Source organism: Colletotrichum fioriniae (genome assembly GCF_027942845.1).
Source record: "Colletotrichum fioriniae strain IMI 355084 chromosome Unknown scaffold_12, whole genome shotgun sequence".
NCBI lineage: Eukaryota > Fungi > Ascomycota > Sordariomycetes > Glomerellales > Glomerellaceae > Colletotrichum > Colletotrichum fioriniae.
Window position 1 is genome coordinate 1485497 of NW_027076848.1, and position 25366 is coordinate 1510862.

The window sequence follows — 25366 nt, forward strand, 5'->3', positions numbered from 1 at the left end:
ACCAACCGCCAAGGAACATGACGTCCCTAACCACAGACCCAGCAATCGGGTACGCAGTGCAAGCAGAACATTCGACGACTGGCCCCTGGACCAAGGCTTTCGAGTTCATGTCACGGTTTGCGGGGGAAGACAAACATTGGTGTCTCGAACTAGAAACGCTATGGTCTACGCCACGCGGAGACTCAAGACGCCGGCAGCTTGTTTACTTTCTGAATGCCGTTTACCGATAAACCAATCCCATTCGCTGGTTTCCATTTGTTTCCCGTCAAACTCGTAAGCCGTCCGGTGTTGAGATTACGGCGCCATTGTTTTGGATGTTCTTGGGCAGATTTATCGGTTCCTTTTGAAACCAGACGTCTGTCGTCCGTCATGTTGGATGAATGGACATCAGTCGTCCCATTGCCGCCATAGTATTGTTTTTCACGCTCGGCCTTTTGTCACAGTCCGCAAGACCGGGGTTTTCCACTTTGCGATTCAGTCTGTCATCTGGAAATGTCGAAATCTCCTCGTCTGTGCGGGTGAAGGAGTAGAGTTGGATGACTTCACCAGCAACTATCACGCGCAAGTAAGGTACCGGAAAATAGTAAATCTGCACACAGTACGTCCTTTCACTGACCGTTTTCAATTGCCGCGATATCTCATCTTTTCCGGCCGGTCATACCACATCCCGATTGGCATCCCGGGATCCGCATCCCCTCGGACGCCGTGGAAAGTTGGCCCACCCGTTTGCTTCTTCCGCATTATTACAGGTAGCCCGAACAGATTGGTGTTGGCACATATTGGCATGCATCGCACGGAGCCCCTGTTCCTGCAGCTCCTGCAGTTTGCCTGCAGGGCAACAAGAGAGAAAAGAGAAGGTCGTGAGCAGGGTTACATTGGCCATGGAGTCGTGCTAGGCCCAAATGTGAAGTCGCGTTGGCAATCAAGCCACCGTCGAGTCTTTGGACACGAGAAAAAGGCATGGCAGAGCCGACGTAGGCTTCAATTTCATAAAAGATGCTTTGTGAGCTGCAGATGTAGTCTTATCCTCGAGATATGGCGTATCGTGTGATCTACAGATGACTCTCTTGATACAGCCCATGGTGAGAGGCGTGATGAGGATCGTGGTGGAAGATAGCCCGCCAGCTTGCCAAGATGTTTAATGAATGCCCTGGTCGGTAACCCATGCTTGATAGGGTCGCAGCGCCGAATACGAACGACCTACGATTGCATTGGCATGTCACTTGCGTTGGGGTCACTAGCTAATGCAACAACACGCCGGACGCGCTGGATAATGGAAATTACATGCTCAAGATACGAACCACGATGGTGTCGTGATGTAGTTGTTACTGTACCTATATAATATCACTGGAATGTTCTTGCATAGTTGAAGGAGAGGCTTTCGAGGGGCACGGCTTCACGTCACCAGATCTCTTGTGATCTCACATTCGTTTTAATCATCAGAAGGCGGGTTATCTACCCTTGACGCAGGATGCATCTGTCCACTCTTTTGCTTGCCGCCACGAGCGTGGTAGGCATTGCCGCGCAAAGCAATCACCCGCTCATGCGCCGAGCCGATGACAACGCCCCCGAGACCGCGGCAAACAAGACGACAGTCGAGCCCAAACGCTTCATCGTCGAATTCGACAAGGTTCGTCTCGTCCCTCTCTCCTCAGCCTCTATCTACCAACTAAGAAAATAATCTAACACCCCCCAGGACGCCGACGCACAAGCCCTAGCCGCCGACATCGCCAACCAGCGCGGCGCAAAGGTCCTCCGCGTCTTCACGAGCGACATCTTCACCGGCGCCGCCGTCGAGACGGACGTGGAGAACATTGACTCCTTGCAGGCGCTTGAGCCCGTGAAAGTGGCCTGGCAGTCCCGCAAGTTGAAGCTCGCGCCCAGTACACCGCTTGCCTCGTTTGTGGAGAATGCTACTGCCATCGACTATGATATCCACCACATGACTGGCGTCGATAAGTTGCATGAGGCTGGTGTGTTGGGGAAGGGGGCCAAGGTTGCTGTTGTTGATACTGGTATTTGGTATACTCATGAAGCGGTACGTGAATGAGACTCCATCGTGAGAGGTTGAGTGAGTTGCTGACGACATTGAAAGCTCGGTGGTGGATTTGGTGAGGGCTTCAAGGTTGCGGGTGGTTATGACTTTGTTGGTGATGGATGTGAGTTCACTGATCATCCCTCTTCAGTCATTCGCATATTAACAGCTTCAGCATGGCCAAACGAGGGTCAAGTAAAGAACCCCGACGCCGACCCCTTGGACCAGCAAGGCCACGGAACCCACGTCGCCGGCATCATCGCCGGCAACAGCAGCATGTAAGTCCATAACTCTCACCACACATTGAGACACTCAAGCTGACACGCCCTCAAGCCTCACCGGAGTCGCCCCAGCAGCAACCCTCTACGCCTACAAAGTCTTCGGGACAGTCGACGGCACCGACGAAGACACCCTCATCGAAGCCTTCCTCGCAGCCTACGAAGCCGGCGTGGACATCATCACCTCCTCCATCGGCGGCATCAGCGGCTTCACAGACAACGCCTGGGCCGTCGTCGCCACGCGCCTCGTAGACCAGGGCGTCGTCATCACAATCTCTGCCGGCAACGACGGGCAAGCCGGCGCCTATGCCGCCAGCAGCGGCTCTTCGGGCGAACATGTCGTAGCTGTGGCCTCCGTCGAGGCCGATGTCCTCGCGTCCTCGTCCTTCCGAGGCGTCTTTTCCCTCGGCGGCGAGACGAATGAGACAAGGGTTGCGTATCGTGCCGTTGAGGATTGGTACCCATCCGAGGTGAAGGACTGGCCCATCGTGCCCCTGGGCCTCAACTCGAGTACCGCTGGTGAGGCGTGCAACCCCCTTCCCGTGGGAACTACCCCGGACCTGACGGGCGTCGTGGCCCTTGTCCGCCGAGGAGGCTGCAACTTTGACCAGAAGCAGCGTAACCTGGCCCCCTTCAACGCCTCGCACATCCTCTTCTACAGCAACGAGATGCCGCTCGTACGCCCAACGACGGAAGACACCTCCAGCCTCATCGCAATGGTAGACGCGCGCGTCGGCGCCGCCATCATCGACACCGTCCGCGCGGGCGGCAAGGTGACGGCAGACTTCACGGAGCGTCCCATCTTCCACATCGTCGGCATCAAGAACGAAGAGAACGGCGGCGTCGCGAGCTCCTTCACTTCCATCGGCGCCACGAATGACCTCTTCATCAAGCCTGATGTCGCAGCCCCCGGCGGCCAGATCTTGAGTTCCTACGTTGGCGGAGGGTACTCCATCCTCAGCGGCACATCCATGAGCTGTCCTTACGTCGCCGGCGTCGCGGCTCTCTGGGCGGGTAAATTCGGAGGACGCAGCGTCCACGGGCCAGAATGGGCAAAAAACCTCGCCATGCGCCTCATCTCCTCCGGCGAGGCGATCAAATGGGACGACGGCCAACTCGCGAACAACCCATACGACTTCTTCGCGCCTGTAGCGCAAGTCGGAACGGGTCTCATCAACGCCACCAAAGTCCTCGAGTACGGCACCACCCTCTCCTTTGCCAAATTCGCCCTCAACGACACACACCACTTTAGCCGGTACCACGCAGTTGACATCACCAACGCCGGCGCCGAGCCCGTGACGTACACCTTTGAGCAGCAGGAGTTTGGCGGCATGAACACCATCAATCTCGACCCGACTGCCTGGGGAACGCCGAAGGTTGCGTGGTTCGAAGAGGTCATGGCCGCGCCTCAGAAGATGACCCCCCTCAATCTCCTTCCCTGGCCCTCTGACCGTCCAGCCGGGAGAGACGAAGACTGCTCAGTTCGGCTTCAACTATCCTGACGCCGCGGCCCAGAGTCTTGACCCAGCCAAGCTGCCCCTTTACAGCGGAAAGGTGCTCATCAAGGGAAGCAACGGTGAGACGCTCGGTGTGCCGTACCTGGGCTTGTCTGCAGACCTTCACAAGGACGTAGGCATCATGTTCCAGTACCCGACAGGCTTCCCGCGCATCACGTCTACGCGTAGTGACGTTCCCATTGCTCAAAAATTCAACTTCACGTTCAACCTTGACCCGGCAGTCCAAGACTTTCCCAACTTATACGCCCGCATCCAGTACGCCACCCGCGAGTTGCGGTGGGACATCTTTGATGCATCCTGGGTGGAGAGGGACTGGAAGTACCCTCCCGTCGTCGGCCAGGCTGGCTTCGTGGGCGCGGCGACGAGCTGGTCCAAGGCCTCGGGGAAGACGTTTATTGATCCTAGCGTGGACGATCCGAATGATATCATCACGCTGCCCATGCGTGACGTGCCTAGAGATATCGTCGGTGTGTATGGTGTTGAGTTGTGGTGGCTGGGTCGTCTGGCGAATGGTACGCAGATCGCGCCTGGCAAGTATAAGATGCGATTCGCTGCTTTGGTTCCGTTCGGAAACCCCGAGGCTTCGGATAATTGGGATGTCTACGAGACCCCTGCTTTTGAAGTCTTGCCTCTGTCAACTTAAGGGTATGTGTGAGTTTAAGTGAGGGTTGTGTGGCACGGTAGCAGTAGCAGCATGTAGATATTGTCGCTCACGGATAGACACAAGACCATATCTATGAGATATATGCTTCGCTTTGGGTATTATGTCTCCGGCTTTGAATTCGACAAGCTCGCGCGCATGCGCGCTGGCAATTCATCATCTGATATAGATGGCTATAAATGACTGAGTCCCTCGAAAGGGATTATGTTCTGGTATCTCTAACTCATAAACTTGACCATAAATCACAACTTCTCCGTCTGGTTCCTGCTCAGAGTCTGGTGCTGCTCGGCAATGAACACCTCTTCCGAGGTGAGCTGATACTTGCTGGACTGGCGAGCTGAGATACCCTTCTGGAACATGACATCCATCTCGCCAAAGGTACGGCCCTTGGTCTCGAACATGCGGAAGTAGCCCCAGACCCAGGTTAGGGTAGCAAGAACGGCCCAGAAGAATGCCTATTAGTCAAAGTTAGTCATGCACAGATGCTGTCTGAAATTGGTACTGTCACTCACAGTCTTTCCCTTCAGGTTCCAGTCACCAGGAGCCAGCATCTTGGGCTGAATGAGACCACCACAAATGATGTTACCGACGTAGTAGGTGCTGCGAGCCAAAACGACGGTCTGTGTGCGAAGACGAGTCGAGCCAACCTCGGCGACGAGGGTGTAAACGATAGGACCGACGGACATGGAGTAGAAGCCGAGCCATACGACGCAAAGGATGGACTGTCCCCAGATGATGCCACCAGTCTGGTTCGGGGCAACAGACAAGAATCCGATGATCCATAGGCAGGCCACGAGAAGAGAGAATCCGACAATCCAGATGGTACGACGACCAAACTTGTAGATGTATAGCCAAGAGATGCAGGTGCCGAGGAAAGCGATACCGGTACCTCCCAAACTGATGGCGTACGAAGCAGAGGGACTGATTCCAGTTTGCTGGAAGAAGAAGGAGCCGGAGTAGCAGAGGGCGCCGCCGTTGGTAATCTGAGACATGAATGCCATGCAAGCAATCTCGGTACGTCGGAGGTTAGTTCCCTTGAAGCAGTCAAACAGAGAAGCGCCCGCTTGCTCTTCAATCTCGAGCTTGTTCGTGTGAACCATCATGGCAACAGTGGCATCGAGATCAACGTTGTGTTCAGGCTCTGAGAGACGCGCCAGCGACTTCTTCGCCGCGTCGAGGTTGCCCTGACGAACGTGGTGCCAGGGAGATTCAGGGGCGAGCCAAGCGGCAATAATGAGGGGGATGGGCCAGACCCACTGCACGGCAAAGGGGATCTTGTAACTCCATTGACCCTTGACGTCGACGAGTCCCTTGAGGATACCGGCAGAGATGAATTGACCGATACACCAGCACAAGTTGACGTAGGAAGTCAGGTATCCACGAATTGCAAGGGGCGTGACCTCTGCAGCGTACGCAGGGCCAGTTGTGGCAAAGACACCCCAAGGAACGTTGCAGAGGACTTGACCAGCCAGTTGCATTTCGATGTTGTGGGCGAAGAAAACGACAAAGACAAAGGCGGCGAGCCAGACGAGTGAAACGATGAGGACCTTGCGGTGACCGTACTTTGGGGTGAAGTATCCGTTCAAGATGGCGCCGACGATGTTTGCAACAGCTCCGATGGCGTTGAACTTTTGTTGCCAGGATGAAGAGATCTGGTAGCCGTTTTCCTCGTCGAGGTATTCGCCGTACTTTTCGCGGAATGCGGGATAACCGTAAAAGGAGCCGATCAAGGTGACGTCGTAACCCTCCATAATGACCGTGGTTGAGATGACTGAAGAGGAGGAGAAGTGTCAGACGATGACTTGCAAACGTAAGTCCCGTTTTCAAAGAATAACTCACGGATGGACCAGAAGGCGGCGCGCTTGTAGGTCTTGAGACCTTGCCAGACACCGAAGCTATGTTCAATGTTGGTACCCTCGTGGGCCTCATTGTTGAGTCCCTTGTCGTCGAGGCTCACGTCGTTGAGGTGCGTGATGTGAGATGGACCCTTCTCGACGTGAATAGGGTCCTGAGGCTGGGATGCCGTCTTTTGGGTGATGTCGTTGGACATGGCTGCGAACGCTCTCGGGCTGCTTGAAGCTGTTGACGATGGGCAAGCTCCTGGAGCAGAGTCGTATCGAGAAGAGACTGGAGGGACCAGGCACGGTGAGCTGGGGGTGGGCAGTTGGAGTATTTTAAAGTTGCGTCGAGGCGAGATCAAGGTAGTACCAGACAGTCGGCTTCCTCTCGTCTCATGCCATGGTTGCAGTCTGCAGAATATGCATGGTACTGGGACGAGGATGGGATGGTTGGGTTGGCCTGAGCCGACCCCGTGGAGAAGCAGTTTGTTCCCCCCAAGCTTGGCCTCCTTGGATGGCCCATTCCCCAATCAGACCGTGTTGGAGATCCTTCGTCGTGCCGGCCGGGGTAGGCTATACCGTTCACGCTCAAGCCATGCTCTCCTCTTGGGACTGAAAGTCTGGGCGGGCATGGGAAATGCTGGCCATGTGCGAGGCAGAACCCACATTCAAGTGGAAAGCCGATCGGGGCCTTGTGATTAGCGGCGGGATTGACGGTCTTGGAAGATGTTGAGTGGGTGAAGGAAGCCATGGGGAAGAAAGTGCGGAGAGAGACGAGGGAGTTGACAAGCTGTGAATGGTCGAAATATCCAAGACGCCGGCGGGAGTAGCTAAGGGAAGGCAACCGGGGGCGGGGAGAAGCAGATTACTGATGGGCCATTGTCAATGTGGTGCCAAAAGGAGTCCGGGGTTCTCGTCCTCGAGGAGTCTTTCGTAACGAGTCTGGAGACAAGGGGGTGAACTCGTGACTGGTGGTGACTGACACATAAAGTCAAGATGGGGGAGGCAGGATGGCGGCGCAGTAGGGACGACGGACCGTCGAATCTGGGGGGCTTTCTGGTCAGTGGTCAGTCTAGGATCGAGGCATCAAAGCAAAGAAGAAGCGTAAGAGACAAACTTGACTTCAAGAGGCTAGAAGGGAAATGTCGTCCGAGGCTTGGAGGAGGACAATTGGTGGAACTTTTCTCGAGGACGAAATTGACGGTTGGGGATGGCGGCGGGTGGCCTGGGGGATCGGAAGAGTAAATGTGCCTAGCGCGTCCGATAGAAGACTAGTGCCGTTTGGCGAGGACTAGCGCCATTAGCGAGGGCAAGGTGGGACATGGTGGGTTCGATCAGGAAGGAGATGTGGGGTAAGTCTGGGGATTTAGTGGCGTGATGGGCCGCACTGGATGCCCGGGGCCGCTGAGGAGTCGCTGGAGCTCGCTGTAAGGCCACCATCACGACCGTCTAGGCCTTGATGGCCGGTTCAATTAGCGGAGGGATGCGCTGAAGGACTTCCCCATCCAGGCAGGCCCAGCCCTCACCTCTTCTACTGGGTTTCCCCAAGTTTTGCGCCCTTCATCTGCAATGCCACCACCTCGCTTTCGTTTGTTGGTTCGTTGCCGTTGGAGAAGACGATGTGCAGCTGTTGTGTGCCACAATGACCGGGGAAAGCCTGAATATTCTTCAATTATTTTCTGTTTGATGTGGAAGTCGAGAGGAGAAGCAGTCACGAAAAGAAGGAAAATTCGAGGTGCAGAGCGACGGTTAAATGCCTGAGTACGTATCCGTCTCCCTATACCGAGCTTAGGTAATTCCTTAGATGCTCCAGATCCGGAGCTACCCAGGGCAGTACGTACCCATGGGTCATCCCCGGTTGCACCCGACAACAACCACTGCAACCTTAAGAGAACAAACAACGAGTCAACGACCAACAACAACATCCACTATCCATTGGACCTGCGTTAAACAGCCGACTTTGACCACGGTTTTCTCCCGAGGCTAATCGGCTCATCCTGTCCTGTTCGTTGCCTCCTGGCTCATTATTGAAATTAGACACGGCATGAGAAGACACAATGGACGAAGACCTGCCAGAAGCTTGATCGATGCTGACGTTTGACGCCCAGGACAACCAGTTAGTTCTTGGTTCTAGCTACAGACGCAGATACAGATGCCGATTCCGAAAAGAACGCTGGCTACTCCGAACGACGCGGTCTGGTCACGCTCGAATCAAGGGGAGGCTCCCACCATCCGATTCCCCCAGAAAATAAACACCACCTTCATGCAAGCATCTGCCAGGTCAACAGGGAATAGGTCTTGACTTTCGGCTCCAAACCTCCCTCTTGCCGTCGCCCCCAAGGGTCCCGACCAGTCACAACTTACAATTTCTGCTGTGGAGTTCCGCGCGAATCAATTCCCTGTCTTCTCCAATTCTGTTTCTCCTTCTCGGCCTGCCTCGGCCGAGCCTCGACTTCCACTAGCAGCAGCGGATTCTCACACGAATACGTGCATAAGGGATAGTCAACTTCTAAACTGTGAAAGAAACTCATTGTGCTGTGTGAACTACTGGGACTGCAAGAAACAGAGCAAAGTGATGTCCTGGAGCTTTCAAATCTTCTCATTGTATTTCTTGACTACACTCCCCTTTCGAGAAGGGGTTTTAATCTAAAGCGGCGCCCAACATCCGGCTTAGAATTCATCCTGCTTCACGAAAAGCTCAGAATCTCCATCTTCGAGGTCATAGTGAGCGGCGCCGGCAGCAGGCCCCATCTGGGCCATAGGGGCCACGGGGTTAGGCACGAAGCCCGCAGGGGGGGCCCCGAGGAGAGCGGCAGGAGGCGCGGCCGGGGGCGCGGGAGGCGCGGCAGCGAGCACAGCGGCCGGAGCAGCGGCCGGAGCGCGAGCACCCGCGCGGGTGCGGGTGATGCACATAGGGTGAGGCCAGTGGTTGCCCGCGTCCCCCACATAGCAAGGGCAGTAGGCACCGACGTCGTTGAGGAGCCAAGGGGCATTGCGAAGAACCCAGTTCACAGCCGTCTCGAACTGCAAGCGAGGCGACCACTTACAGTGGTTGCAGGTCGCAAACGTCTTGCAGACGAGCGGCTGTGCGTCCGGGTCCTGCCAGCGGGTATTCCAGGCAATATTGCCACTTTTGCGGCACTTTGAACACGGTCTCGGGTTGGCGGCCCCATGGAGGCTGGGCTGGGGTGCCTGAGCAGCCATGATGGCATTATGGACGTTGGGTCCAGGGATTCCGGCACCGACAGCGTTGGGCATCTGGTGCTGGGGAGCCTGAGCAACCATGTTGACGTTATGAAGGTTGTAAGCCGGCATTGCGGCACTGACAGCGTTGTACACCTGCTGCTGGGCATGAAGAACCTGGCCGAAGACCTGGGACTGCTGGTGCTGCTGGGGACCGTGAGCAGCCATGATGGCGGACGGCTGGCCGTGGGCCTGGGGCGCGAACTGATGCTGATTCTGGGCGCTGGGGTCTTGAGCGGTCCTGAGCATAAGGTGATTAGTATTAATGTATGTCAGTGTTAAGGGACGGGTGCTTACGGGATCATGCCGGGGTGAGAGTTGGGGGCAGACACATGGTGCTGCTGGGCCTGCAGCTGCTGGGACTGCTGGATATCATCATCGTGAGCGTGCAGGTTGCTGTCATAACCAGGGCTGTCAGCAGCGGGGCCATCAGGAGCATTGTTTTCGGCCTGATGCTGCTGGATCTGCTGAGCGCCGTGGCCATAGGCGCTCATGTCGCCGTCAGAAGCGTTGCTACCAGAAGCCTGGTCGTTAAACTGCTGCTGCTGCATGTTGCTTTCCATTGTATCTGGCCACGCAGAGTATTAGTATCGCAAGGCTTCGCGAAAAGAATAGTAGAGGCAATCGTCCAGGGATGGAGACTCACAGGATATGGTTCTGCTCGATGAAGATGAAGCTGTAGTAACTAGCGTACTGGCGAGAGAGTTCAATCACTGATCAAAGTGACGATATAATGTCTGCGAATGCTGATGTCGAGTATTGGGCGAGTAGGGTAGATGACGCTGTGGTCCGGTGATGAGAATAGCTGCTGGTAGCTACAACTGATGAGGATGGCGATGGTAACAACTTACCGGCTGGGTGATGGTCTGCGTCAAAGATGAGGAGAGTGAAGCTAAAATAATCCGCGCGGTCAGTGACTCTGCTCTTCGACGATGATACATATTTCTAGAAATGTAGTAGAAGATAGAGAATGAAGAACTTACGACGAAGAGGAATGCTGGAGCTTATTTCAATGATAATGCGTGATGGCGTATTTGGTGTTTGATTGAATTCTGACCAAAATCGCGGTTGAAGAAAAGAATAGTTTCCTGGAAGGTGGGCGATGCGACGAGAAAGAGAGAGAGAGAAAGGTAAACAAAAGAAAAGCCCTTGACGACTAATCACAATGGTAGACAGACTATGATTGTCGACTAAGCAGGATGAGTTGTCCTCAGGAATCATGATGCCTTCAAAGCCGCAGTTGAGTAGAGTGACGGGAATCATGTGAGCCGCAGTCGACACGGCTGCCAGTAGCTGTACAAGCCGCAGGAAATCGAGGAGGCGGGAGCAGTTCAAAGTTTGGTAAGGTAGACCGGACGAACGGTGGAAGCCACCATATCCCAAGTCTGAGAAAGACATGGAAATGTTAAGACGGCTGAAGTAACCTAAAGTTGCTGTAATGGAACTGGGACTGCTGGAACGGTTCCAAGTTATGATGAAGAAGTTAAGACGATAAGAATGTAATTGATGGGACGAAAGGCGGGAATGGTCCAATGTCATAGTAAATACTTTAGACGAAATGCCAAGGAGACCAAAGTGCCTGATTTCACAGATGGATATGGCATATCTCATAGAACATGATGAGAACTATTCACTAATTGACAAGGTGAGTTTGTGTATGTGAGATGTAATGAACTTGATAGCTTCAGTTGCCCAGACTCTTTGTTTTCCCATGTGTCGTTGGCCTTTGGACTTCTTTCCGCAACGCAGCATTTAGTTGGGCATCATCATCATTGTCTTGAACAAGAGTGTGAAAGATTTGATAGTAAATTTGCAGTAGAAGAATAGGATTGTCACAATGCCTGGGTGAATACATTGCCTTACTTATGCATAGATACCTCATGAGGTAAGTACCCTACTTCGGATTCGTGATCAAAGAGCCACAATGTTTTCCAGACTAGCCTCGAGCTCAAGACCACAAGTTCTCTGGAGCCCTGAAGTCCAGGAAACATTTAATAACCCGAGCCAACTAATGTCTGTTTCCAACTCGAATATAGCAAAACTTCCAGAAGGCTCAAGTCGCAGCGGTCAACGGCAATTAAGTATCGAGAGGAATTTTGAGGGAAGATACATGCATAAACAACTTACAACTACTCGATTGCTTGGAAGTTGAAAGCCAATTGCGGGATAAGGACAAAATGCGCCTGAAATATTTCCCACAAACTTTACATCAAGATCATATCAAGTTAACAAGTCTCATGAATCATGATTTCCAATTAATTGATGGAACGTAATATGAACTGAAACTTAGAGTATCAAATGCTTTTACAAAAGCCCTTGGCTCTCACACTCTGTCTCAATATCAGACAACGTGCGCTTACCGACGGTGACGTTGTTGTTCTGGCCGTAGCTACGAACAAGACGGTCCTCGGCCGTGTAGACAGGCCATCCGATAGCGTCCAAACCCGCGGTTGAGTCCTTCACAAAAGCGGCATACGCATCCATCATGACGTGGCTGAGCTCATACTCAAAAGCAGTGGAGTTACCGCGGAAGTCGGCGTGCGTGCCAAAGATCATGGGAAGCTCACTGCCATGGTAGGCACCCATCCATGGGCGGGGCGAGGTGTTGTTGAACACGGCAGAATAGTAGTAGCGGTAAGTGGTTCTTCCCGCAGCAAGACGCTCACTGAGTTTTGTTGGTTAGAATAAGGGAACGCGTGATGGACAATGCACAGGATACTCACTTGGTGGTCTTGGTAGCAGGGCACCAAAAGAACTGGTAGGACAAGGCGTCCGCAACGGCGGGGTCGGGGCCGTTCTCCGCATCGTAAGGGGCAAGGAAGAGGCCCTCTGCGGCGTTGAAACCAATGATTGCGGGCTTTAAGTTTGTCAGCAAATCACTTGTTCTTTAATCATCTCCTAAAAGTGAGCTTACAAGGTCGGAAAGCTCGCCAAGAGCAGCCTTCTCGGTGTAGTTGGCAAAGACAATCTTATTGTCAACCTGAGGAGAGAAACCAATGGTAGGCGTAACTTCGGAATCCTTGTACGTAGCCACAAAGTTCTCAAGCTTCTCTGCAGGAATCTTGCGCATGCATGCCAACTCCGCTTCGGCAGTTGTCGAGTTGCCGCATCCAAGCTGCTGCGCGACGAACGTGAAGTTGGAGTGAGTCTCGTCGTGGTTCATCAGCTGGTCCAGGTGCGCCGTGCCGGAGTCCATGATGAGGCCCCTGACGATGGGGTCCTCGGCGTACGCGAAGCTGTAGTAGTCGACGGCGATGGAACCGGCGGAGTGGCCCCAGATAGTCATGCGCTCCGGGTCACCGCCAAACTGTGCGATGTTGTCGCGGATCCACTCGACGGCGAAGCGCTGGTCCATGAGTCCAAGATTCTGCTCCTTAAGTGCGGCTGAGTTGGGGAAACCGAAGAGCTTCATGCGGTAGTTGAAGGTGACGAAGATGTGCGACTGCGAGCGCTGGATCCAGTTTTGAGGCATCTGGTAGGGAACATCGGTGCCGCCCGTCTCGAAGCCGCCGCCGTAGAACCAAATGATGACCGGGAGTCCCTCTCCGGAAGCTTGTTGTTCACCGGTAGCGGGAACAGCACCGGCAGGAGCCCACACGCTAGCAGTGAGGCAGTCCTCGTCCATGCCGGCATCGCCAATCATAAACTCGGGCACGTCCACGCGCTGAATGGCCGGGTGGATGGAGATGTACTGCCAACACGAGGGCGGCAGCGCCGTGGCGTTGAGGACGGTTCCATTGGCAAAAGGATTGCTTGACTGGGGAGCGACGTAGGGCTGAGGGGGTTCCCAGCGCAAATCGTCGAGGGGCGGCGCGGCGTAGGGGATGCCAAGGAACTCGGCGACGTTGGCAGCGTCGGGGGCGATCCGGCCCTGGACCGTGAGACCGTTGTCAAGTTGCACGCTGGGACCTGCGCTCGCGGAGGCGAGGAGGCCGGCAAAGGTGGCTACGAACTTTGCGTTGCACATCATGACGGAGGCGACTTTCTGTGACTGAAGCGACAGACTGGAGTTGAGGAAAGTGGCTTGGCAACTGTCCCCTTCAACATCAGGAGAGGCTCTAGAATTATATCACGGAAGTCCTCCGGAAGTCGGGGGGCTTCTTCGCAATTTTTCGACATCCTAGCAATCCCGACTCCTGAATGACATCCTTCAATGGACCGATGGTCCACTAGCATCGCGACTCTGCGCTGCCCGAACAGGAAACAAGACGTTGCACGGTTCGCCTTTCATCGGAAATTGGTGGGCAGAACCCCACACTCTTCAACGTTGACATCGGCAGTTCTCCAGTTGAGAGAAGGGCGTCATTGGTGAGATGGAGGGGTTACACGTCTCTGCTATGGGTTTGCGAGTCAAATCCCTGCCGCGCCCTCCACCTGGACCTGTCGATCAGCAATCGGATGCTGCCAAACAACTCTTATTCCCCTGAGAGCCCGCTTGATGATCGGAGGAAACGGGGATTGGGCATAGTATTGAATCCATTGCAAACGTGGTCCGCAACTCGTCAGCAACTTGTCAGCGGAACTCGGATGAGTTGATAACTTCGATAGATCCGCAGCGACTACGCCCGTATCTCCAAGAGATCAATTAGGAATAGATCCGGAGCTTCACTAAGAGCCGCAACGCACTACAAGTACTTGCTCAAGAATGGAGTGGTGGTAGAGCGACTTTGCGTGAGTACTGAGAGTGCGAACTGGTCAGGGTAGAACACAACAGAGATGCAACTGCAAACTCCATTGGCCGAAGATCATGATTGTGCTTTGCAAAATGAGGTGACGAGCACTAACCGCCTTAACCGACACTTCAAAGGAATAAGCAGACGCAAATTTTCAACTTCAAGATTACAGTATAAGTCTGGTGATAGGTTACTGTTCTAAGCAATAGTTCGACTGAATATTTCGATGACTGCCTAATATTGAGACCCATGAAAGCTATACCATTCCGTCACAAGCCATCACACTCGTTGCCCAAGATGATTCAACGGCCATGAATATGCCCTTTTGGTGTTAGACAGTGGCACAAAAAGCCGTTGAGTTTGTGACATCCGACATAGATTCAGCCAATCTCGCTCCAAGCTCATCGCTTAGCACGGGTAGCCAGAGCTGCACTGGGTGGCGGTGCAGCAGGTTTGCTTTCCGTTCTTGCAAGCGGTGCACCAGTAGGCGCGAGCCTCCAATTGTTCACCTCTGAAGGTCAATGCAGGGGCTTCGGCTTCGGCGATTGGGGTGGCCGATACAACGGCAGCTGCGAGAGCAGTGAGGATGAATGCGGTGAACTTCATTGTGGTTGAGGCGGATGGAGAAGTTTAATGTGCAAAAGTATGTGCTGGCATCGTTAGTCTTGCACTCGGTAGATACCCTAGACTGGGTTTAAGAGGCTTGGATACTCACAGACTGAAGTAAGATAAGGTAACTAGGAAGATGGTTGACTTACTTGTTAGCTACGAGAGATAGAAGCAGTTGAAGCGCGGGAAAAGCGAGCATTTTATAATTTTTCCTCGCCAGTTTCAATAGTGCTTTGTGCTCCTTGGTCTTGTGAATCACATTCCATCTGCCATGGGCATCTAGGCTTTCTTCCTTCGACGTCAATGAAAACCAGGCGCGCCAACCACGCTGTCTTGTTCAATCCGATCCCAACTTCTGTCTTGAATTTCCGCGAATGACATTGGACTTCTTGGATTGTCGAGGGTCAAAAATTTACTCGCGGCTATGCGTTTGAATCCTTCTAAGACCTTAGGAAGTACCAAAAACACCTATATACGAGCCATGATAGACATCGAGCGGCAACCGATGAAGGATTCGAATGCCACCTACTTAGTCGCCCTTGTCAAATCCCCCGCATACGGCTCAGTCTGACAACTACTTGTATAAGTTAGGAATCAGAATCGATCATCTTGATTTGTGCGCTTCCTTAAACTGAAGCCTAGAACACTAGTGTTCGTATGCAGCTACCAATAAGCGATGATCCTTCGACATAGTTATGTCCAAGTCAAGTTAGGGTGAGGAGTTGACGACCCGCCCCAGTACCTACCAGGTAAGTAAACAGAGATCGGATAATTCGGCACTACTCGGGCCCAGTCTGTTCAGGGACATTCCCCATGGGGAACATGAACTCAACGCAAATAATGTTGCAATTGTCGACACAAGCTCAATTTCGATCCTTCAGAGCTCCTACATGACTGCGGCGTGCCGTGGAACAAAAAGTCCGCAAGGTACCTACTTTGGCTAGGTATTCATTAGCGGGACTTTCAGCTTGGTCTTGAGTTCATGTTTCCAAAATTCGCTCTCTTCATACTTCTCTGACTGTTTCTGATTCAATCGGCAGTTCCATTTCGTGTGTGCGCCCCAAGCAAGTTGAGCGTTCTAACCCAGTATATGAACCCGATCGCAAATATCGTCAACGCCGTCACGTCGATGAGTCGCCTTCTGTTTCCGGTATGATGTTGGTGTGTCATGTTTTGATGTTTCGCGCGATCTCCTTGGCCCCTTCAGCGCAGTGCAACATGGAGTTAGCTGCCCGTCTCTGTAAAGTCCTGGGGGTCTCTTTTGGGGCCTCTCTCAACATTGTTTCGTTCCAAAACGTGGGCTTCATAGGCGCCGAAAGGCATGTCGCTAGATCTGGTGGCGATAGAAACCAGCGTTAGCAAAGATACTAGTAAGATGCAACTAAGCTGGCGCTATCGGCGTCGGAAAGAATGTTGCTCCGCCCGATCGACGATCGTGATATAAATGTTGAGCACATCCTTCTTTTCGTCTCTCGCGTTCTTTCACGAACCTCAAACTCAATCCCTGAATGTTCTTACTGATATGAGAAGGCATTTAGTGAATACTGTTGCTTACTTACTTAGCAATGGTAAGTAACATTGAAACAAAGGTAGAAAGGACCTCCAAATCTAATAATACGTGCTAGGAGCATAGGCATTGCATTAAAGATCTAGACCTCCCTAGTTCACTATAATTGCGGGAAACCTGAGCGCGCTGAACATCAGAATGTGCCCGCCAATCCATTTCATCCTCCGTAAAGGTAGACTTTACGATGACCACCCATCGGCCCGAGTCTTTGTTGAATTCTGTCCGAGTATCTGGGAGTCCCAAGCACCGATCTAGCCTAAGCGCAGCACGTAGGTTCAGAACAGCTAGATGATATTCCCTTTCTCCCTTGTTAGATCTCGCTGATTTAATACCCTGTACGTTGAAGCCATTGATGGTTATCTGCCAGAACTTCCGACCATTCAACTTTCTCTCCTGTGCCACGGTCTTGACACCTTTATGGCGTTCAAGGGACCTAATTTGAGATTCGCAGTGTCTTTCCGAGTCGTAAATAAGGCGAAATTTACCACCTTTACCGGGCGAAGGATGGTTCTTGAATACCACGGTTAACGTTGGCGGCTTTGGTCGACGGCGTCCCATCGTCTCTCGGTCTGAACAATGATTGGGGTTGTAAGCCTTGGTGACGGGTTGGTCTTACTTGATTGTCAAAGCGAACTTACTGCAACCAAATTAGTACTAGATAGACGTAAGATTTCGGAATGATCTCATTCAACTCGAGCGGAGTCATTCTCACATCGAGCCAAATGCGAAAAGCAGCTCAGTGCCTCTGGGGAATAACCAATTATTTAACTTCAGCAAGGCGAAAGGCGTTTCGACCAGGCAGAAGGGGCATGTAATAGGCACCATCGGACCCTCAAGTAAACTGCAACAGCTGGTGTGCTTTGGGCGGCCCAGTCATATAAGGACACATGTGAAAAGATACCCTCATCAATTGTGGCGTACGGCTGAGCTCGTAAGACACTGCGAAGGCGTTGAGCAGGCTACATGTAAGCTGGGCGGTCATGCCGGTGGAGGGTGTGGTCAGCTCGCCAGCCTGCTTGATAAGAGCCAGGCTCTACCTTGAGATTGAACTGAGAAGCATATCTTACCACAAGGCTTAGTCTAACAGATGCACTGGCGGGGCAATGAGCTGTGCCTAGCGCATTACTGTGCATCTTGTTGCTGCGGCCAACCAAATCGGGCCTCTTTCCTCGCAGCCAATGACTAGGCATTCTTAATGGAAATCGTGAGGAGATTTTACTCATTTTCAACCCCCTCTGCCCAGCAGGAACCTTTACCCACGTGCAAATAGCGGCTCTGCAAGGCTCTTGCAAACTTGGTTGAAAGGCCATGCAGTCACCAACAGGTAACAACAACTGGCAAGTCACGGAGGACGAAGAGGTCAAGAAGATCCAAACCGCAATCAATACTCTCCTGAGAGCCTCCCAAGCAACAAATGAGCCGTCTGAGAGATTGTCTGATAGCCCGTCCGTTGCCTCTCATTCCAAAGGGAACGGCGTGGACGAGCATCAGCTACATAGCAACATGAAATTTGCGTGGGATATAGCCGCCAAGCTTCACGCGAAGAATTTCATCAGGATGGTATCTAGGAAACCCCCCATTCTGCATACAGTCTACCGCCTACTCAATAAATTGCAAATGGGCGATTGGGGGTATCGCGTGAATATTGCAGAAATGCAACGCATGTACCTACGAGCCCTGCAAGTCAGCCTCGTTGACAAAGCAGTCAAGATGCAAGTCCAGGGAGATGAATTGGGATCGGAAACCATTGTGAAGGAAGGGAGACTCTTGGCAGGTCTGCTGAGAGATTATTGTAAGTGGTTCCCGGATGCCGCTTGTCTCTGCCTTTTTCGGTTCTTTCTCTGTTATCAATTCCACGGATCTTACTTAGTTCAGAGGTGCATTCAAATGATGTTTTGAGACTGCTGACAATACAGAAGCTCAAGCTGTACAAGATTATGAGTATATGACAAAAGTCTCTCAGCAACCTTTTGACTTTTTTGTGGCGTCAAGTGAACGGTACCACGACAATTACGTTCTCGACAAGGTGATGGGAAAGAACGGAGTAGGGGGAAGACACTTTGCCGACCCCCCGCGAATGACGTACGAGTCCATGAAACTACATGCTCTACCTACCGGTCCCTGGGGCAATGAGAATTTCCCAGAGCCTCTAGGCGGAACGAGGAATGCATCAGCCAAGGCAGTGCTCCGCCGCAAATTCTGGTGGAAAGTCATGGGCGCGTTAGTTGGCGGGGCTTTCTTAGTCGGTCCTATGTGGCTATTGGTACTGAGAAGGGAGCTGTACTATAACCTTGGTGTTGCAACAGGGTTCGTCTTTGCTTTCGGATTTCTCATGGTTGGATGTGTGGATAAACTAGATCAAGTCTTCGGATCCACTCTTGCGTATGCTGCGGTTCTGATGGTTTTGTCGGAGTCATGTTTGACAAGCAGTTTCTTGAAGGAGCATGAGCAGGAACTTCAATAGATTATTGATGGCCCAAGGACCACGGAAACATCAATACAGGGTCGAAAGAAAATATTGCTCAGAACCGCTGCGCAATTGAGAATCTTCCGTGTCATGTCAAGATCGCCAGAGGGTAACGAACCACTGAATTGTGCTCCGAAGCAAGCCTCACTTGAAAGGAATAAGACGGCAAACGGACCCCGGGAGATCCGATGGCTCAGAGTGTCTGATCGTATTCTCGGCTAGGCGTTATACTAGTCAACGGATGCATATCAACGAAACGGGGATGATCAGCAATTGAAGACACCGAGTGAGCCCCACGAAAGTGGACCGCCGAGGACTCATCCGGTTTCCACGAAGAGGCCTGGGAGTCTGTCTGGCTTTCACCGGTGGCTGCAACATACTCTCTACACATGTCCCACACTCTGAGATTCATCTTCTCACACTGGTAAAGTGTGTGAATGCATTGTTTCCCCTTCCAAGTGTCCAAAATATGGAAGATTACCACTCTAATCATCTCGTTCGACGCTCATATTGAATTCAGTCTTACCCCTGACTGCATCTTGTTCTGTAGACAGTATGGCACACCGTGAGTCTTATGGAGCTTACTGCAAAGTGCGAACCTAAGTAAGTAGTGATCTCATAATGGCGATCCCGGGACAGTAGTTCTCGAATTCTCCGCCGCTTGCGCCGGTGAGGGTTATTTGTTCGACGCCTGAAGGAGAGTACCCACGGCAAGGTTCATATCATATAACAGTCAAGCCAGGGGAATTCACCCTCGGTTTGAAGAGCTCAGGGCCCCTCTAGGTGATTCGCTTCACAACACCTTCGAGCAGTTTTCAGATAGCTCGATGGATACTAAGCCGAATGAACGGCATATGGGAATGAGGAAGGTTAGGGCGGATACGCGAGTAAAGTAGCAGGAAATGTGCTGTGTCGTTGAGAACGGACCAGGAAATAAATCAGGCCAGTTACTGCCAAAGAACAGGTTTCTGGTGTCGTTTCCTTGCTCGGGTATCCCCACGGATACCAGGATCCCGAGGCTGCTTTGATCGACGAATCAAGTTATCTGAATACGAACAGCCCTTGATCTTGCGAGAAGGAGATACAGGGCTTACCGAATTTTGTAACACTGTGTTCAGGGTGCTTCCTTCCATGATGTGCAGTGATCTGCCGCAACCCCTGATTAGGCAGTCAACCGTTGCTCGAATTGTTAATGCCCAAGAGCATCAAACATCAACGTCAACCGACGTTAGATTCCAGCGAGAGAACAAACGGATCACAATAATACGATTGAGTTCATGGCTTCGCGTAATTCATGCTGGCATACCACCGATGTTTCGGCAGAGAGAGTCTTTTGACCTATTCAGTCAAGGCAGTATCATTGAGATATTCCAAACAGGCAATATCTACAGTGGGCATAGCTGGACTCTTCCAGGGCATGCGGGCTGCTGGCTATCGAAAACAAGGCGAGAATACAAACTGAAGTCGAGCATGATGTTACGTATCTGAAGCAGCCTATATGTACTCCGTAGCAACCTGGTCTTGGCTAAGTCTTTCTTGTTCTCAAAAGGTTCCTCACCAGATCGCAGCCTACCTTACAACATGGTTATGGCTATGACGTATACAGCGCTCCCATCCAAACTGTCCACATTCTCAGCCACAGGACCCGCTTCATCCCGGTCATACACACGACTCAAGATGGGCTACGTATGGGCGCGATTGATACTTCCAGTAAATACCTTTCGGAGTGGTAGGCTGTTACAATGAATTGAGCCAATTGTGAGATAGAATATCCATCTTCGATAACAAGAGTCGCACGAATAAGTTTCCGTAACTGGGCCATATGTCTCACGCCGCACTTGTCTTCTCTTCTGCCAACTCCGGCCAAAGTGGCTTGCGTTGGTGGCTCAGCCCGCTCATTTCCTTTGTGGGACACTTGTCAGCATTGACTCTGGCACCGCGACGGGCGTCACCAGATTCGAGATGCTCTTTCACGGAGGGCATTCTGCTCCGCTCTAGATGCGTCTAATGCTAGGTGCTTTGTGAGCGTCCTGTAGTACAAGGTTGCCGAATTTGGAGTACGCAGTCCTTCTTGACTCTAAGGTACCACAGTACGGAGTAAATGGTGAGGCGGAACGGGGCTGGCTCCGTTGGCCCGTGAGCGAGCCTTCGTCCAGGGGTTCAATAAACCTGCAGCTGATTATGAGGAGATCCGATCTAGCCGGGACCCTGCCGGACAAGCGTCGGAGCTATTCTTCCTACTGCACGGCGGCCTCTAGGAGGATATGGTCCGTTGTCCAGCTATATGTCCTGACCACAAACAGCAGATGGAGAAACATCACCACTCACAGCTGATGTTGGCTTCATGGCTTTTTCAGCTTGTTCTTCAGCTGCTGGTGTGCGAATGTTGTGATGATTGTTCATAAGCAAGATCCAGATCCCGAGGTACGGGTACGCCCGACAGACTGGATACAATGTATGGCTGTGTTGAATAGAAAAGTGGTGACGTGAGCATGACGATGACATCGTGGCCGTCACATGGCCCCTTGCTCATCAACAAGAGTGAAATGTCAATAACCCCCGCTTGCTCTTTGAGAGCTGTCAGGCATTGACTGACGTGGTTGTCGTGGCTCCGCAGGAAGTGAGCAAAGTCGCGCTCTCCGGGCTGCTCTTCTGAACCAGCTGGTCTTTAGTATGACAATTAGCATTGGCCAGTGTGGCTTCGCCATCCTTCAATGCCCGGGGAAAAGAGGGGTCCAAGGCACCAGAATCGCAAAATAGGGGTCACTGATTGGATACATGGGACGAATACAGCCACAATTAAGGTATTACGGCGATCATTCCAACGGTTTAAGGACTCCAAGGGCCCAAGGGGGCATAGCAATGGACCCTGACAGTAATTGCCGGACACTTGACAGGCCCGATTCCAGGGCGAAGACGCGAAAAAGAGAGACAAGAGGGCGGGAACGCAAACGACGACCAGACCTGAAGGAGGGGGAACGGCGCAGACGGCCTGGTTTTTCCCCCTTCACCAGAGGGTCCCCGCGTGACACTAGACAGGGAACATGCATGCGGTTATTGGGCGCTGCTCACCACCCCATCCTTTCCAGCGCCGGATCAGGTTTTTCTGAGGTCCCTGGAGACTGGAAAGTTGGACAAGGTTTCAATCTGGCAGTGGAGTGATCATTGAAAGGGTGAGGCCGGGGCGGGCTGGGTCTCAAGTCAAGTGGCACACACACGGGCAGTCCGCAGCCACGGGGTTTTGCGGGAAAAGGAGATCTGCATTTATAAATACCTTATCCAGGGACACTTTCTCATCGTGGTTTGACTTGAGTCGTACGCAGCCCTTAAACGGTTTAAACTTGCAGAATAAACTTCCCAAGATGTCTTCGCAAATCCCCCGTCCCGCTTCGACTACCACGAACTCGTCGACCTCGACTTCTTCTACCTCGACGACCCGGCAGTTTTCGGGCAGCATGGACGCTTACACCCTCTCCATGTACGAACATACCCAGCGCCTGATGGCCGCGGCGCAGATCCCATACACCAGCCCCCTCAGCATCACGTCTCCCGGCGAGCGAACGGCCTCCGGAACCGCCTCCGTGGTTGTAAGGAACGGCGTCCCGCAACTTCAGTCCGGCAGCCTTCCTTCTTTCGGCTCGGGCTGAGCGGCCACACAATCGAAGGTTCAAAGCTGGAATGATGCTGGATGCCGCGATCCCGCTTCTGTAAGCTGAGGTATGTGACAGTTCTGCGATGGCTCCCTAGGAAGCCGAAATCAACGCCTCGATGTTCATCGTCACTGACTTTCCATTTGCTAGACCTCGGAGGTGCAGATTCCCTTGTTCTTTGGTTGGACCCATTCGAAGCCAAAGCAATTGACGAAGCCACGATCATACCACGGTCCCTTCCCGAATGCTTTACGAAGATCATCTGCTCCTCGCAATACCCTTGATGCGGCGTTTTCTCTTCACTTCATTTCCTATTACGAAGTTTAGCCCGATCGACCCGGATTTCGATTCTGCAAGACTGCCTACACTCCCCGCAGTGTGCATCCCCCACGCGCTTTCATCACAAGCTGGGCCTCCATTCACTCAGGCTTGAGCCCGAAGCGACGCCAGCTGGTCCCATCAACGTTGGGAACCCGAATCTTGGTCGAAAAGGGTTTTGCTCCCGGCATTGCTCCCGGCATGAAGAGGTCTTTGTGCTCAAAGCTGTTATCCCCGCGGGGTTGCTGTTGCGCAACAGGTGGAAAGTCTGGTCGTCCCATGGTGGAAACTTCATGTTGTCTCTTACAGCGTGATAATGTCTAATGCGCGCCTGCAGGCCGCTGTTTCACACGCTAATTTTTTCTTTGGTTCGGAACATTGCGAGGTTATGATGGAGTTTTGCTCTTTACGAAAGGAGGAAGCAGTCTGACGCAAACGTAACTAGACAGGGCTTTGCCTGATCGTCTATGATACCCCTATGGAATTCAATGAGCATACTCTTCTTCTTTCTGAAATCTTCAAGCAATCTTCTCCGCCAGTGACATCGAACTCTTCCTGCCGCTGATGACGAGCCAATGATACAGACTTGGCCTATAGCTAGCACTGCCGTTTTGGGCTGGTCTGCTTCATACTCCTAGACCTGTCAGGCACTGTAAGTATTCTATCCGCACTGCATGATTCCCCCTTGGCCAAAAGCCTTACGAACCCGACAGACGAGGGCAAGCTCGATGGAACTTGAGTGATGAGACCTGGCCCTCTTCTCTATGATACCCATACATCTTTCTGCCATGGCCTTCCATGCTCGACGAAGTGTCTTGGTTCCTCGTCGTGGCTTGACTCCTTTGGCGCAGGCCTGCCATCATGACAGAAACTTCGAGACCTGTCGGCAATACGGCCCTTGTTCCTCGAAGCTTCGGCACACAACTAAATGATCAACTCCAAACTTTCATCCGTAGCTACTTCGGCCCTTTGGTGTAGTCCTCGTGTGTAATACTTTGGTCTTCTGTTTACTGGGTGTAATCTCTAAGGTACTGATACCAACCTTCCGCTTTTAATTTTTTTGTGTCAATAGTGTTTGAATTCCATGAGAGCCTTCCGTTCTTGGCCCTGTTTTCGAACCATCTCCAATACCCCAAGTCTTTTGATATACTCTTGACAGCCATCCATCCACTTTCATCCTTCTTTCTTTCAGATGCCAACTTTTGGGGACGACTTCCCTATGGGATGGGTGATGGGCGGACGGGTGAACCTGATCTCTGCATGTCGATTCACCTGGTTATTTGTTTCGTCCTATGAACAGACGATGCATAGGCAGCATCAAGGGACGAGGGGCGTGGTGTCAACTGCCTGGCCGGATGGAAAATCACACCCAGTGTATTAAGCGCTGTCCTGGGTGAAAAGAAGGATCCAAACCACTGGAGGACCTTTGATCTCTCCTGAGAGCGCAAATTTCTTGGTTGTCAAAAAGCTCGCCGTTCCTTCAATATACCTTCAACCAGCCATCTCAAGGACCTTCTCTGCTCATCCAACAGTCTGTCGGCAACCTCAAGTACAACATATCGGAGCAGTATCATCGGAACCTTCAGGATGAGCTACGGTCGAGTAAGTGAGACACACTTCAAGCGATGACTTCGGGCTAAATTTCATCGAATATAGATCCCACAACTGTCCATCATGGTTGACGGCCGACTTCGCTACATAACGCTACACTGGCAGTTTGATCTAGCAAGAGCGTCGGGTGTCGTCATCTGTGATTGGGATGAAATCAACGGGCAGCTTCTCCTCTACAGTCCACCCCGAGAATTTCCCTACGAACCTGCAGTCGCCTGCGGTCCGGTGAGAATCTTCATCGACATCACCAACCGCCCAGCCGTCCTCCCGCCCGGCTTCTGGGCCACTGAAAAGATCCTCATTGGCCCTACTTGGGGTATGCCGGGCTGGGCCCCCTGGCTTCCGACAGAAGACCCTCTGTTCCTGAGCACCGAGAGATCTCTTGGAGGACGTCCTGGAACAGTCGGCGACCTGCGCTGGTGCGGTACCTGCGGCAAGTGGCTCTTGGCCCCTTACTTCTTCGACCACGTTGGTGCCCGCGCGAATTCGCGCACCTGCAACCGCTGTGTTATGCGCCGAGACCTCCGTAACCAGGCGTACAATTCGAGGGACGCTTGGCTTGTGGCGAAGCAGCCGACAATGATGTGGCTTTGCCCCGGTGAAGCGGGCTACGACCACTAGCCCGGGCCCGGAGCCCCCGGCCGAGTATAAGAGAGAGTATACCGGTATGAGGCCGAGGGGCAGGGCGGCGGGAGGATCTGTAAGTCATCTCATTCCTGTCTCTTTGCTTCCATCCCATGCGTCATCCACCTGGTGTGCTTTTTGGTCGATCGGGTAAGCCAGATGGTGTCCAATATCGCAACTCCGGACGATAGCAGACGAAGTTGGGCAACGGGTCATGGGTCGAACGGCGTGACGCGAGATCTGAACCGCCATCTCAAATGTTCCGATACCACTGC

General features: G+C 52.6%; 5 protein-coding genes across 5 annotated transcripts; 2 read left to right on the plus strand and 3 right to left on the minus strand.

The window, feature by feature from the left end:
• Window positions 1-1471: 1471 nt before the first annotated feature.
• On the plus strand, window positions 1472-4473 carry N0V96_009631 (uncharacterized protein; the record flags this gene model as incomplete). The annotated part of the gene is made up of 6 exons (XM_065758704.1): window positions 1472-1630; window positions 1697-2038; window positions 2096-2159; window positions 2211-2313; window positions 2369-3707; window positions 3772-4473. The coding sequence occupies 6 exons, from the start codon at window positions 1472-1474 to the stop codon at window positions 4471-4473; spliced, it is 2709 nt and encodes a 902-aa protein (XP_065612769.1).
• Window positions 4474-4733: 260 nt separating this feature from the next.
• N0V96_009632 (uncharacterized protein) lies at window positions 4734-6541 on the minus strand (the record flags this gene model as incomplete). The annotated part of the gene is made up of 3 exons (XM_053190305.2): window positions 4734-4946; window positions 5004-6262; window positions 6331-6541. The coding sequence occupies 3 exons, from the start codon at window positions 6539-6541 to the stop codon at window positions 4734-4736; spliced, it is 1683 nt and encodes a 560-aa protein (XP_053052235.2).
• A 2458-nt stretch (window positions 6542-8999) lies between these two features.
• Window positions 9000-10123, minus strand: N0V96_009633 (uncharacterized protein; the record flags this gene model as incomplete). The annotated part of the gene is made up of 2 exons (XM_053190306.2): window positions 9000-9813; window positions 9870-10123. The coding sequence occupies 2 exons, from the start codon at window positions 10121-10123 to the stop codon at window positions 9000-9002; spliced, it is 1068 nt and encodes a 355-aa protein (XP_053052236.2).
• Window positions 10124-11876: 1753 nt separating this feature from the next.
• On the minus strand, window positions 11877-13542 carry N0V96_009634 (uncharacterized protein; the record flags this gene model as incomplete). Its single annotated transcript, XM_053190307.1, has 3 exons — window positions 11877-12237; window positions 12296-12429; window positions 12487-13542. 3 exons carry the CDS (start codon window positions 13540-13542, stop codon window positions 11877-11879), a joined length of 1551 nt encoding a protein of 516 aa, XP_053052237.1.
• Window positions 13543-24530: 10988 nt separating this feature from the next.
• N0V96_009635 (uncharacterized protein) lies at window positions 24531-25088 on the plus strand (the record flags this gene model as incomplete). Its single annotated transcript, XM_053190308.2, has 1 exon — window positions 24531-25088. One exon carries the CDS (start codon window positions 24531-24533, stop codon window positions 25086-25088), a length of 558 nt encoding a protein of 185 aa, XP_053052238.2.
• Between the last annotated feature and the right edge of the window lie 278 nt (window positions 25089-25366).